The sequence below is a fragment of the Ostrinia furnacalis genome, unplaced genomic scaffold (genome assembly GCF_004193835.3).
Source record: "Ostrinia furnacalis isolate ACB-3 unplaced genomic scaffold, ASM419383v2 OfSCF6691, whole genome shotgun sequence".
Classification (NCBI taxonomy): domain Eukaryota; kingdom Metazoa; phylum Arthropoda; class Insecta; order Lepidoptera; family Crambidae; genus Ostrinia; species Ostrinia furnacalis.
The window spans coordinates 59,950-73,556 of NW_021136930.1; the positions used below are offsets into that span (position 1 = coordinate 59,950).

Here is a 13,607-nt window from a genome sequence, read left to right on the forward strand (position 1 = left end):
GCTGATGACGTCACTTTTTGACCAACTCAAAAGACGTCCTCTGTTGGACAGAGGTGTTCCCGAAGGATATCTGGAATAAGGAAGGACGGTACGCTGTACGGGTAACGCTACCCGTATCCAGGTGTTTTTCAGGACCTTCACTAGATCGTCTGTCCACTGAGTGACTGAGGGAAAGGCTTGTCCTCACCGCGTCTTTTAATTCATGGTCGTCACTCAAGAACTTTTCTTCCCTAACTGGCATCAGGCCAGTAAACGCTATTATTATAACAATAGCTTCTAATTTCCCCTCTTTTTCAGGTCTAGTAGCCGGCTGGTCGGTACACACGAATCGGGACACAAAAATATACGTACAGCCGAACAACGTAACCCTAATTCACGAGCCGAAAGACATATGCTCCAAGCTAGATAGAAACAAAAAGAACAAACTGTTCCTTCTTATAGTGGTTTGTTCCTCAACCACTAATTTCGAAAGAAGAGTTGCCATACGCGAAACGTGGGGCAACCGAGACATATACAGAAATCTGGAAAAAGTCTTCAATACTGTCTCGGATAAATACAAAAGTTACAATTATACGTATGACTTGTACCCAGAATCTCATAATGTTAGTGTGAATGTTAGTAAGTCTAAGAGAGACATATCCATTGGCAGTATTTTGCCAGAATTAGCTAAGGTGTTGCAGAATAATATGGTTAATACAAAGACTGAGGATGTACCTGAGAAGCGGTTTGAGGACGACGATGATCCGGTGTTGCCAGAGTTCGACATGAATAAAGAGTTGGGGGAGAACGCTGAGAATTATGATTATGAATATGAATCCAATATTATGAGAATACCTCCAAGAGGTGAGTGGAATTATTATAAATATATAAATATAAATATAAATATCAATATCCTTGGACATTTAACACTGCGCTTCTAGTCCCAAACTAAGCAAAGCTTGTACTATGGTTACTAGACAACGGATATAAACATACTGAAATACTTTTTTTTTGTAAATACATGATTATTATATATAGAAAACACCCTTATGTTTTCTTTCTTGCCCGTTTTCATCATCAATACCTAATTTTTAAGTGACCCATATGAAAATAAATTCTTTTTATTGTGTTACCATAGGGGTCACTTAAAAATTGGGAATTGATGTCTTCAATTTTATTAAGGCGTGATTTTTGCGAAAGTAGAGCTCCGAGTGACTTATTTATTTATTTGATTTATTTATCTATATTAAAGAAACATACAGACTTGTTTGAATTTGTTGTTTATAAATGCGAAAATAATTTGTATCTGTTTTTCATATTAAAAATACTCAACTTTGGATTTAATTTTTATAAACAAATAGACCTTGCAGTAGGTCATACTTTTTTTAAATGTATTGCTTTTGTTAAATAAAAAAATCTAGGGTAATAAATGTTATTAATTTATTTCCTTATTTTTCTTGTATCGAAGTAATACAAATAGATTGCTTCTAATACATTACATTTTGATACAGGTTACGAAGACAGTCCGAGTTTGGGGAAAATACTAAAAATGTTGAAAGAAAAAGACGTTTTCCCCGAAAAGGTGGAGGAAAAAACAGAAGAGGCTGACAACACCGAACCAGAGTTCAAACTTGTGTTCCTGTTAGGGTTGCCAACGCAGAATAACGACACGGAGGTCCAGAGTAAAATTGACGAAGAGGTGAGCGAACAAAACGTGATAGATACATTGTCCAACTTTATACGAAACGACTTCGTACGCGTGGATCGCGTTTTACCCCCCTTAGGGGTGGAGTTTCGTAAAATCCTTTCTTAGCGGATGCCTACGTCATAACATCTACCTGCATGCCAAATTTCAGCCCGATCCGTCCAGTGGTTTGGGCTGTGCGTTGATAGATCACTATGTCAGTCAGTCAGTCAGTCAGCCAGTCACCTTTGAGCCTATATACATATATTTAGATTGTTTTTCTGCGTTTACTCTTCAGGTAGAGAGGTACGGTGACGTCATTCAGGAGGGGTTTATAGATTCGTACAATAATCTGACGCTGAAGTCAATTATGATGCTGAAGTGGATCACGAATCAGTGCAATGAGAGTGGTAAGTAAACCATTATCATCATCATCATCATAATCATCAGGTCAGATTTTTTTTTCATAGGGGTCACATTTTACAATTAGAGATTGATGGTGAAAACGGGCATAAGTAGATCAGATGGAAAAGCAGTCAGGTCGTGGGTTCGATTCCCGTCTTAGGCAGTTTGATTTTTTCAAGTTATTTATAATTTTCAAATTAGTTTGAGATGCCTCTCTTAACACTATAGAAATTTTAATAGCTAATTGAAAATTAATGCACCATCTTGTTTTAACTTTAACGAACGTCAAAAATCTGTCAAACTCCACAGAAAACAGCCTAATATTTGTTATGTCTGTTCCAGTCCGCTACATCCTAAAGACAGACGATGATATGTACATAAACGTGCCAAAACTGATGTTCAATCTGAAGAACCGTTCGCGAGACTTCGATGAGAAGGTGGCGTCGGGGGCGAAAGACCACGAGTACTTGTTGATTGGAGCCCTAATATGTGGAGCGAGACCTGTGCTGGATAGCAATAATAAATGGTCAGTTTATTTTAGTTTTTTCTAATGTCTTCTACTTTTTCTTGTTTTTTTCTTATTCCTTCACAGGTACAGTTGTACCCGCAACCACAGAGGAACTGGTTGTCTTACTCCAACTGCCGAAAGACAACGATGCTGTTAATAATGTTTTTGCAGTGACAGATTTAAATAAGGTGATAAGAGAAGGAGGTATATAGGTTTATTTCCCCACAGGTACAGGGCTACCTACCGAGTACAGGGTACACTCAGAACTGACTACATAAATATGTGTCTGTAGTCTGGTCTGCGAGCACGTAGAATTTTGTCCAATGACCCCAAGCTACCCATCCTTATCGCTCGCGCGTAATTATGTTGCTGTCGCGCTCGCACACTCACTGCGGGCGCCCGTCGCACAGTCGCGACAGCAATATACTTAATTACGCGCGAGCGATAAGGATGGGTAGCTTGGGGTCATTGGACAAAATTCTACGTGCTCCCGGACCAGACTATAGATCTATTATTTCATGAGTATCCGTTCTAAAGGTCTGTCCACCTACAGGTATAGTCCTCGCTACATGTACGGCAGACGCGTGTGCCCTCACTACCTGTCGGGTACAGGGTACACTGAACTTTTTCTATGTAGTATCCCACATAACCACAGATCTGTCTCCCCACAGGTACAGTCCCTGCTACATGTACGGCGGGCGGGTGTACCCTCGGTACCTATCGGGTACCTACAGGGTACACTGAACTATTTATATGTATTATCCAATATAACCACCAGTCTGTCCCCCACAGGTACAGTCCCCGGTACATGTACGGCGGGCGGGTGTACCCTTGGTACCTATCGGGTACAGGGTACGCTCTATATTTATAGCTGGTTAACCCATATAACTTAACAGGTCTGTCCCTCCACAGGTACAGTCCCCGCTACATGTACGGCGGGCGGGTGTACCCTCGGTACCTATCGGGTACAGGGTACGCTCTATATTTATAGCTGGTTAACCCATATATATAATTCAACAGTTCTGTCCGTCCACAGGTACAGTCCCCGTTACATGTACGGCGGGCGCGTGTACCCTCGGTACCTATCAGGTACAGGGTACACTGAACTATTTCCATGTATTATCCCACATAACTACAGGTCTGTCTCCCCACAGGTACAGTCCCCGCTACATGTACGGTGGGCGCGTGTACCCTCGGTACCTATCGGGTACAGGGTACACTGAACTATTTCTATGTATTATCCCACATAACCACAGGTCTGTCTCCCCACAGGTACAGTCCCCGCTACATGTACGGCGGGCGGGTGTACCCTCGGTACCTATCGGGTACAGGGTACGCTCTATATTTATAGCTGGTTAACCCATATAACTTAACAGGTCTGTCCCTCCACAGGTACAGTCCTCGCTACATGTACGGCGGGCGCGTGTACCCTCGGTACCTATCGGGTACAGGGTACGCTCTGAGCTCGCGTGCTGCCAGCGCCCTCTACTCGGCGGCTCTCAGAACTAATTACTTCCACTTGGAGGATATTTATATCACTGGTGAGTGTTATTAAGTCTTTCTTTAAAAAAGTTATGTATAATGTTGAATAGATATGGAGGCGATAATAACCCAACGGAATCGGACAGCTTATTCAAGATTCGAGAGTCGCTAGGTCGAACTCACTAATAACAAATTACTAAACCTTTTAAAGAGAAAATGGAAACGCCTTTTTCTAGCGTGCCGCGTCTATGAAAAGAAATGTAGAAGATTATTTAGTATTTATGAATCTTTTTATTTGGGTAATAAATTAATAACTTCAATCCACAACTTTTCAAAGAGAACATAATATACAGGGTGTCCCGTAATGTAACGTCAAGCCGGAACTGGGTGTTGAGGCAAGTTGTGCTGGTTATCAGAAAAATATAAAAAAAAATCTATGTGGCATATTTTAAAAATAATAGGCATTTAAAATAAATCAAAAAATTCTACTCCAGGTGACGGTCCTTTTACTCGTGTTGTCACAAATCTTCACTTTTTCTAAATTTTTTTTTTGTTATTTAACCCTGAATAATGCTTCTCTAAATTGTTATCAAAATTACAAAACCAGCTGCTCCAACTTGGATGAAAAAAATACATTATTCCCAAAAAAAATATCAAAATAAAAATTTTGCCTAGTTTAAACTGACTGTACTGAAAAAAAATTGTACTATTGAGTGTGGCAAGTGACGTCATAATTTGGCGCATTTAGTAAGGATTCTAAAATGGTATAACACTTTGTAAAATCTTGCTGTAATTGTCGACAATTTTTGTTTATTGGAAATAATCCCGTTTTTAACTTTATCTACTTTGGTAAAAAATATTATTCTAATGTGCCCAAAATTCAAGTTTCTGGCTTAAGTGAGGTGGAGAAGCCATTTTAAAAGGTATGAGCGGGACGGAGAGGGCCATCTTACCAAGCAGGGATGTTATGGATATCCGTAACCGTAACCGAAACTATCGGATATCCGAAATAAAAAAATGTCCATAACCGTAACCGAAACTGATTCAAAAGTTACGGATAGTTTCGGATAAAGGCCAAACTGCAAAACTCTATGAAATCTGCAGTATACACGCCGCAGCTGCAATGCCGCGCTGCCGATTTCATAGTTTTGCAGTTTGCGGTTGCAGTTTGCGGTCTGCGGCCCGTCTTGGAATTGTACCTTAAATCTTAATATTTGTTACCAACTTGTCTGGCATTCGCTGGCACCATCTAATATGCCAGCCTGTTTTACCTTTATCATACATAGGTGTCGTCTTAGTTGGTACATAAAGTAGCTATGTGGGTCACGCTCACGCAGCATCTTGCTATTTGAATTACACCTACATTTTTGAAATTCAAATAATTCCGTAACCGAAATTATCCGAGACTTTCGGATAATCTGAAATTATTTCATATCCGTGACCATAACCGAAACCGGTATAATATTATTCTAATATCCGTAACCGTATCCATAACCGAAACTTCATATCCTTATTATCCCTGTTACCAAGTACAAGTGCAGACAGAGAAGGTAGTAAAGGCGCGCGCGCACGGGTGACTTTTGTCACAGTATGTCAACTACTAATTACTGTCATGGTGACGAATTTTGGGCACATTAGAATAATAATTTTTAACCAAGGTAGATAAAGTTAAAAACGGGATTATTTCCAAAAAAAACAAAAATTGTCGACAATTACAGCAAAAATTTTCCAAGTGTTGTACCATTTTGGAATCCTTACTAAATGCGCCAAATTATGACGTCACTTGCCACACTCGCGTAGTACATTTTTGTTTCAGTACAATCAGTTTAAACTAGGCAAAATTTTAATTTTGAAATTTTTTTTGGGAATTATGTATTTTTTTCATCCAAGCTGGAGCAGCTGGTTTTGTAATTTTGATAACAATTTAGAGAAGCATTATTCAGAGTTACACAACAAAAAAAAAATTTGGAAAAAGTGAAGATTTGTGGCAACACGAGCAAAAGGACCGTCACCTGAAGTAGAATTTTTTGATTTTTTTTAAATGCCTATTATTTTTAAAATATGGCACATAGATTTTTTTTTATATTTTTCTGATAACCAGCACAACTTGCCTCAACACCCAGTTTCGGCTTGACGTTACATTACGGGACACCCTGTATATTTTTTCCTCTGAGAATCCAACAAGTTAACGGAGTTGAAGAAAAAGTGATGTCATCTTTTTGTCATACAAAAACTATGATAGAACTGTCTTGACGGCTCAAAAAAACTACTAGTTATTGCCTATTACGCATTTTGTCTTTGTGGAAATCCTTGGGGGAGGCCTTTGTCCAGTAGTGGACGTCTTTCGGCTGAAACGAACGAACGAACGCTTTTGTGTCAAAAACTCTTTAAACCAATAGGTTTAAGGAATGAATGAATTTTATTATATGATTTATTTCTACCCAGGCATGTGCGCCATCCGGTCCTCCCCCCGGATAATCCCGCGGGACGACCCGGACTTCTCATACCGGGCGGGCAGCACGCGCGCCGAATGCGCCGCGCATTCGCACGCGACCACGCACCGCGTGTCGCCGCGGCGCATGCGGCTGTTACATCGGCGGTTAGGGCGCCTGGACCTGGCAGATAGGTAAGTCCCACTGCTGGGGGTAAGCCCACTAACTAGCACAGTAGTCATTGGGAGTCCAGAACTGAACCTGAGTCTTCAAGGAGCGCGATCTCTTGCTTTTATCATAGATTCTAGATTGCACAGACGCCTGGCGTGACTATTCGGATTCTTCTTACTCAGAGGCAGGGCTTCCTTACCCCAAAGGGGAGAGAGCAATACAGAGAGTACGTTCTTAGGTATTTTCCTCCAGTCACTGCCATCTAGATACTTGGGTTCATCTATCATCAATCTGGGTCTGCTGTCTCGCTCTCTCACTAGTAGCCCCTCCTCCTCTAGTTACTTGGGTTCTTCTATCTAGCTAGGTCTGCTCTCTCACAAGAGCCACTGTGTCTCTCTCGCTCTCACTATAGTCTCACCGCGTGTCGCCGCGGCGCATGCGGCTGTTACATCGGCGGTTAGGGCGCTTAGACCTGGCAGATAGGTAGGTGGTCATTACAGCTAGCAGTGTAGCCAAGGGGTGTCCAGAGCTGGACCTAAGTCATGGAGCGCCACACAGCCAGAAGCCTATTTTATTGTCCGAGTTTTTAAGACTACCTACAGATTCTAGATTGCTGGAAACATGGACCCCCAAGCTAGCAGATAGGTGGAGCCTTTAGCATCTTAGGCTTAGCAGCCTGTGGGAGAACAAAGCTGGACGTAAGTCTTCAAGGAGTTCCGAGCACGATCACCTTTGCCAGATGAAGGCCGACGCTAGCGAGCACACCTAATGTAAACTCATGGTAAGCACATTGGTAACATAATTCTAGGGGTGAATCCTTCCACTGGTACAGTGTACCCAAACTACTCAACGAGTACGGGGTACACCCTGAACTACTTCTATCTACATAAGTACCCGCTCTAAAGATCTGTACCTTTATAGTTACAGTCTCAGGTACACCTACGTCGGGTGCGTGTACCCGCGTTACCTATTGGTTACAGGGTACACTATATTTTCCCATATATCTACAGGTTTGTCCCCCCACAGGTACAGTCCCCGGTACATGTATACAACGTGTTAATGAAAAAGCGCAAAATTTTAACCAAAAAAATATTTTAATTACGCCGTGTTACTTAACTCTATTATCAGAGGTGAATGAACTATCTACGTTAACTACTAACCTACTCATAGGCGTGCATGCCTTGCAATCAGCGTGTGAAAGGTCAATACGTTTCCAGAAATGCGTAGAAAAGAGATAACAAGTGCGCGGGGCGAAAACAAAAAGAGTGAATTTTAATAATTTACACAATTCTTTTATAATTAACATAAGTTGGGCTGTCTGAGGTTTTGCGGTTTCATTAACACGTTGTAGAGGGCGCGTGTACCCTCGGTACCTATCGGATACAGGGTACACTTTGAACTAACTACATTAATATGTGCCTACATTTATGCGTACCCTTTCTAAAGGTCTGTCCCCCACAGGTACAGATCCCGGTACACGTATGGATGGCGCGTGTACCCTCGATACCTGTACCCTGTTGGGTATAGGGTACACTCTAGAGTTCGCGCGCTTGATAAGTCTGCTATGAGCTTTAGAGAGTACGTTCATTCTGCTGTTTTCATTCAGCTACCTAGGGTTTTGCGACACCCTGTATAATTATTTATGCTATACATGGTGTTAGGTAAATGGGTATATGAGCCGACACTAGCCCATGTTAACATGGTCATATAAATGGTATGGTGAAGTCAGAAATTTGATATCATCATTTTATTTATTTTTTAATTTTCATACAAAATAATATTTGTAAAATCCGATTTGTATGAAAATTAAAATAATTAAAATGAAGATATCAATTTTCTGACTTCACCATACCATTTATATGAACATGTTAACATGGGCTAGTGTCGGCTCATATACCCATTTACCTAATACCCTGTATATTTATATATTTTAACCACAGTCTTTTGTTTCAGTTGCGAGCGGTGGCGACTCACACAGGTAAGGAAAGAACGCCTTCGCCCGAAACCTACGCCAAAAAAACTAACCAAATACGGCCTTACCTCGACCAAGTAGTGCTGGGCGACTCTGGGCCTTATGTATAGCGACCTAAGGACGCTTGTGTGGTGCTGGAATGTTAGAATCTCGGAGAATCTCTTTAGAATACTTTAGGTTTGGTGGATGGTCTTATGTTGCATTATCTTAGATTAGAACAAAAATGGAAGATAATTTATGTTCCACAAATAAACATTTTTGATTTGATTTGACGGCATAAGCGTCTTCCAGCGACTTGGCCCACTTTTAGCGCGGACCAAGTTGCCGGATTGATTCTAGATAAACTGGATAATGTCCTAAGACAGAGATGGAAAACCTTTATGTTACAACGTGCCATAAAAATTTACAATTTTTTCTACATCAAATTCCATATTGAACTTTGTGATCGGTGGCGTGCCCAAAATGTGTCAAAGTCAAAATTCCTTTATTTGCATGGACTATTAAATAGTGTTTACAAATCGCCAAATATTAAAATAAAAGACTAATAAAAAAAACTTAAAAATTTTGCTCTTTAAGCAGCCTTGTGTGCCATCATTGGCACGCGTGCCATAGGTGTGCCATCCCTGTCCTAGGACATCATTTTTGACAGCTCACAATCGGTCTGACCTACGCTATACGCGCGCGCAAAGCTTTGTATATTTTAAAAGTGGACGAACAATTTAATTATAAAAAAATAAAAGTCCATGGCATCTATTTTTCCTTTATAAAATACAATAAAATTGACACTATCTGACGGTGACATTCGCCATATTGTCAAGGAATGTTTTTTCCATTAAACGTATCTTCCCTTTTTGTTCTAATCTAAGTGCATTATGGATGTCGTGCTGTGATGATGATGATGGTGATTTGTTGTAGCTAGGTGATGAACTTTATTAACAGTATTAATGATATTTACCGACTTTAAAAAAAAAGGAGGTTCTCAATTCGGTTGGCAAGCAGGTAGGTATATTAGGTATGTTTTTTTATTTACTATTTTGTCTCAAAATCTTGTGTCTACAGACTAATAACGGTAATAACTAATTGCGGTAGTAGTAATAGGCATGTTTTCAATTTTTTATTTTGGTGTTTGAAAGATAGTTTGAAAGATTACTTCGGTAGTATTAAAATTCCCCGAGATATCACTCTTTGAAAATCTCATTGACGTTCCCAAAACGTCAAATGTCATGACGTCACGTGTTCGGCAGCTATATTAAATATTATTTCCAAAGCTTTTTTTAACACCTCATGTCGTCACATCGTGTAAGGAATTTGTTCGGCAACTATATTAAATATTGTGTTTTCACAATAAGGCAAAGATATAAATTTTGTCATATTCAATAGCAATGATTCATAAGGAAAAGAAGAACTATCCAAAGGGTTCTTTTATTAATTTAATAGTAATAGGGCCAAAATCGTAGTGTTGCTTGTCGCGGGGACAGATTTTTAGCCAACTTCGAAAAAAAGAAGGATCTGAGTTTGAGCTGTAAGTTTCTCCTCGATTATAAATTTATATAAATAGATGATAAGCTTATCATCATCATCATCAAAGCACGGTGATGCTTCTTTTGATGGTAAGAAGACTGTGATCGTGCGAGTATTGATAAGTGAAACGTTTTATAGTGTACCGAGGTGCGTTGGAGATGTATTTTTGCATTGTGATGCATTGCGCCATCTGTCGGGCATAATAACAAGCTGTCACAGAACCACTGGATATTTATTTTATATTTAAAAAGAATTTTAGTATTTTTTTTGCAAAAATTACTATTATTCCCGGTTTTTTTTTAAAGATTACAAGTTTTTTTATACACAGATTACTAAAAAAAATAGGCATTCAATGTCTCGTGGATGGGATTTTTTATCTTTAAAATATTTTATAAATTGTATATCAATTTTGGTACTTGTTTGAAACAAAATTAAATATTTCGTGGATTGTCTGTGACAGCTTGTATACTAAAATCCTGACAAAAAGTGTCTAATAACATAATAATTATCAGCTATGTGACATAATAACAATGAACAAATAAATGTGCCAGTAATAATATTTAGTGAAAGAACATGCCTTTGCATTTTGTTTTGCTTTAAAAAACATAAGTACAAATATATTTAACTAGCTGACCCGGCGAACTTTGTTCCGCCTTAATGGCAATAAATAAGCAGATTTTTTTTTTATTTCGAACGGGATAAAAAGTATCCTATGTCCTTCTCCTGGCTCTAAACTACCTCCCTGACAATTTTCAGCTAAATCGGTTCAGCCGTTCTTGAGTTATAAGCGAAGTAACTAACACGACTTTCTTTTATATATATAGATTATACTGGCTATGATATCAAATTAAATAAGTACATATTTACACGGAATTATATTATTTTGTTGTGTAAAAATTGGTTGTATATTAACGTATATTATTATTATTATATTGATTAAATTCGTTGCTTGTTTCGTTGAATAATTCTGAAGTTATTTCTAAAATATACGTCAGGTCCTGTTTATTATTATTACTAATGCTTTCTATGATTTTATATGAAAGGAAATGTAAACATTTTTATTATTAATGTGCTGTCATTGTTTTATTTTATTTAATTTAAATGTTAGAGAGTAAGATATCAAATTTTCTATATAAGTCTAACGATGGAAGTAAATATTTAATAAGATTTTGTTACATACCGTAATTGAGCCATAATTAACAAATTTTTAGTTTATTTATGGTTTGAAGTGTTGCTTACATGATGGCTGACAAAATAATAAAGAAATAGAAATAGATAGTAACTGAATATAAAAATATTGTTTCCAATATTACGCGGTGCATTGGGCTTTTAAGATTCCTAAAATCTACATGCACCATTCAAATAAATAAAAATTATAGCTTCACTGTTATTATTTTCATAATAATAAATGAGAATAATAACTCCACATTATTATTTTCATTTATTTCAGTCATTTTGTAGGCAAACACTTAAACGCACTTTAAACGTAGTCTGTGCTCGTGAAAATATTAAGTGCAAGCGGAATTGTTCTCTAGTATTATGTATTTGTACACAAAATTGCTTGCGCTAAATATTTTCTCAAGTATATTATGCTTTATTGGGTTTGTTGGGTGTATTGAATTTATACTACTTCATTATTATACGGTTAAAGTTTTCAGGAACATACAGGGTGTAAAAATAAGGGAGGTTTATAGGAGTGGTTAAGAACCAATCAAAGAAAGAGGAAAATTACAACTCTGATATTTAAAAATGTAATTGACAAGACTAAGTTTTTGTAGATATGCTGAACTGAAGAAAAGATAACGACAATTTTATCTGGATAAGAATTCAAATAAAAAACTGTCCGTTTTTTAACTACATTCTTACTCCGTTCTATGATAGATTCTTGGCCTTACAGTTGGATCCCTGTTTTTACACCCTGTATACATATCTACAGAATAGGCATGCATGGGCTAAGCATTAGTGCCTTAAGATTTGCAACCGTGCAGTGCAATGCTTCCAAAATTACAATGGGTTAACAATACATAGCTTTGTATGTGCACTTACATCATTACATAATCTAGCGAAAATATCATAATCATTAACTAATAATGGGATATGCTTTATACATGATTCATATACAGGTAGTGTGAAAGGGATGGGGTAGAAATATATTTATTTTATAAATAAAAATATAGTCTCTAGAGTAACTTATTTATTGGCACTACAATTTTCTTTCATTTTTCACTTGGAGTGGGTTCATTAGATTTTTTTTCGTATAATATTTTTGAACTCCCTGCGAGTTATTTTTACGAACAACTTTAAAACAAAAAAAAAAAGTTTCAAGGTCCAAATTACTTGTGATATTCCAACCTCTCCCTTACATCCTGTGTATATTTTATGTATACGCGCTTTACATTCTACTCTACTCTACACTAACATTTTACATATCTTTCATTGTTCACTGTTTCTTTTTATTATGTTCAATAATACAGTTTCACGTTGTCACTATTCGAAACGTTATGAAAAGATAAACCGAAATTTTTACAGTTTTTAGAACTTTTGTGGAAAATTTCCTGGGTTTTATACGGTAAAATTACATAATTGCGGTAAAAATACAGCTTGCTTTTTGTAAACATTTCAATAAATTAAGGAAGTTAATAATTGAGGTAAATATTTGTCTGTCCGCTATTGTCGTTTTTCTTCGTTTTAAATGGGTTCTTTTTTTATTTTTTATGGGGATGTCAGGATTTTTATGCTCTTTTTTGTTTATTTTCTTTTTTAATCCTTTCCAGATTAAATTGGAGCGAGAAAATACGTACGTATTTTACAAGTATCTTCGGATGATTGTAAGTCAAGAATGCTAGGAAAAAAAATATTTTTATTTTGTAAAAAAACATCTAATCTCAAGCCAATCTAGGCAACTTCGACTGATTTATACTCAATTTAAGACTAGAAGATTATTTATTGAGAAAGAAAAATAGGTCCATTATCTTGTGTTCAGTATTTCCCTTTAGGTAAGTCTTTTTAAATGTTTTACAAGTAATATCACTCACGCGTTGGTTAAAAATATAGCAAATGTGCGAAAATTCTTAAAATGGTGCCATTTTAATATCGTTTTATTAAATTTGTACATAAAATCAATTTTAAATTTATATTTTTTTACATTGTGAATTTGGGCTTCCCGTTTTAAATTGTTTATTTAGTTTTTAGCATTTTTTTGCTTTGATTTATATCAATGTTTTCGTGTATATACAAATATATTTTTTTTATTTTGTTATTCATAGTTAGTAGTATACAGGATGTTATGAACGATTGGCTTAGCTCAAATAATTTTCCCGAAAATAAAAATACTTTTTTTATCTCCACAATTAACTACATTTTGCCCTCGTGCCAGTGATTTACTGTTATTTATCAGTTAAAGTAAGAAAAAAACGTTGAAAATATGTAAAAGAAACTGGGAAATAATCCACA

General features: G+C 37.2%; 1 protein-coding gene across 1 annotated transcript in view; it reads left to right on the forward strand.

The window, feature by feature from the left end:
• LOC114362691 (uncharacterized) overlaps positions 1 to 13,329 on the forward strand; it is a 30,920-nt gene extending 17,591 nt beyond the window's left edge. The window contains exons 4-11 of the mRNA XM_028318157.1: positions 298 to 843; positions 1,491 to 1,678; positions 1,962 to 2,073; positions 2,411 to 2,594; positions 3,969 to 4,117; positions 6,504 to 6,684; positions 8,615 to 8,639; positions 12,929 to 13,329. Of these exons, the coding sequence (XP_028173958.1) occupies positions 298 to 843; positions 1,491 to 1,678; positions 1,962 to 2,073; positions 2,411 to 2,594; positions 3,969 to 4,117; positions 6,504 to 6,684; positions 8,615 to 8,639; positions 12,929 to 13,000 (1,457 nt within the window). The 3' untranslated portion in view covers positions 13,001 to 13,329. The remainder of the gene's footprint in view (positions 1 to 297; positions 844 to 1,490; positions 1,679 to 1,961; positions 2,074 to 2,410; positions 2,595 to 3,968; positions 4,118 to 6,503; positions 6,685 to 8,614; positions 8,640 to 12,928) is intronic.
• Positions 13,330 to 13,607: the final 278 nt, after the last annotated feature.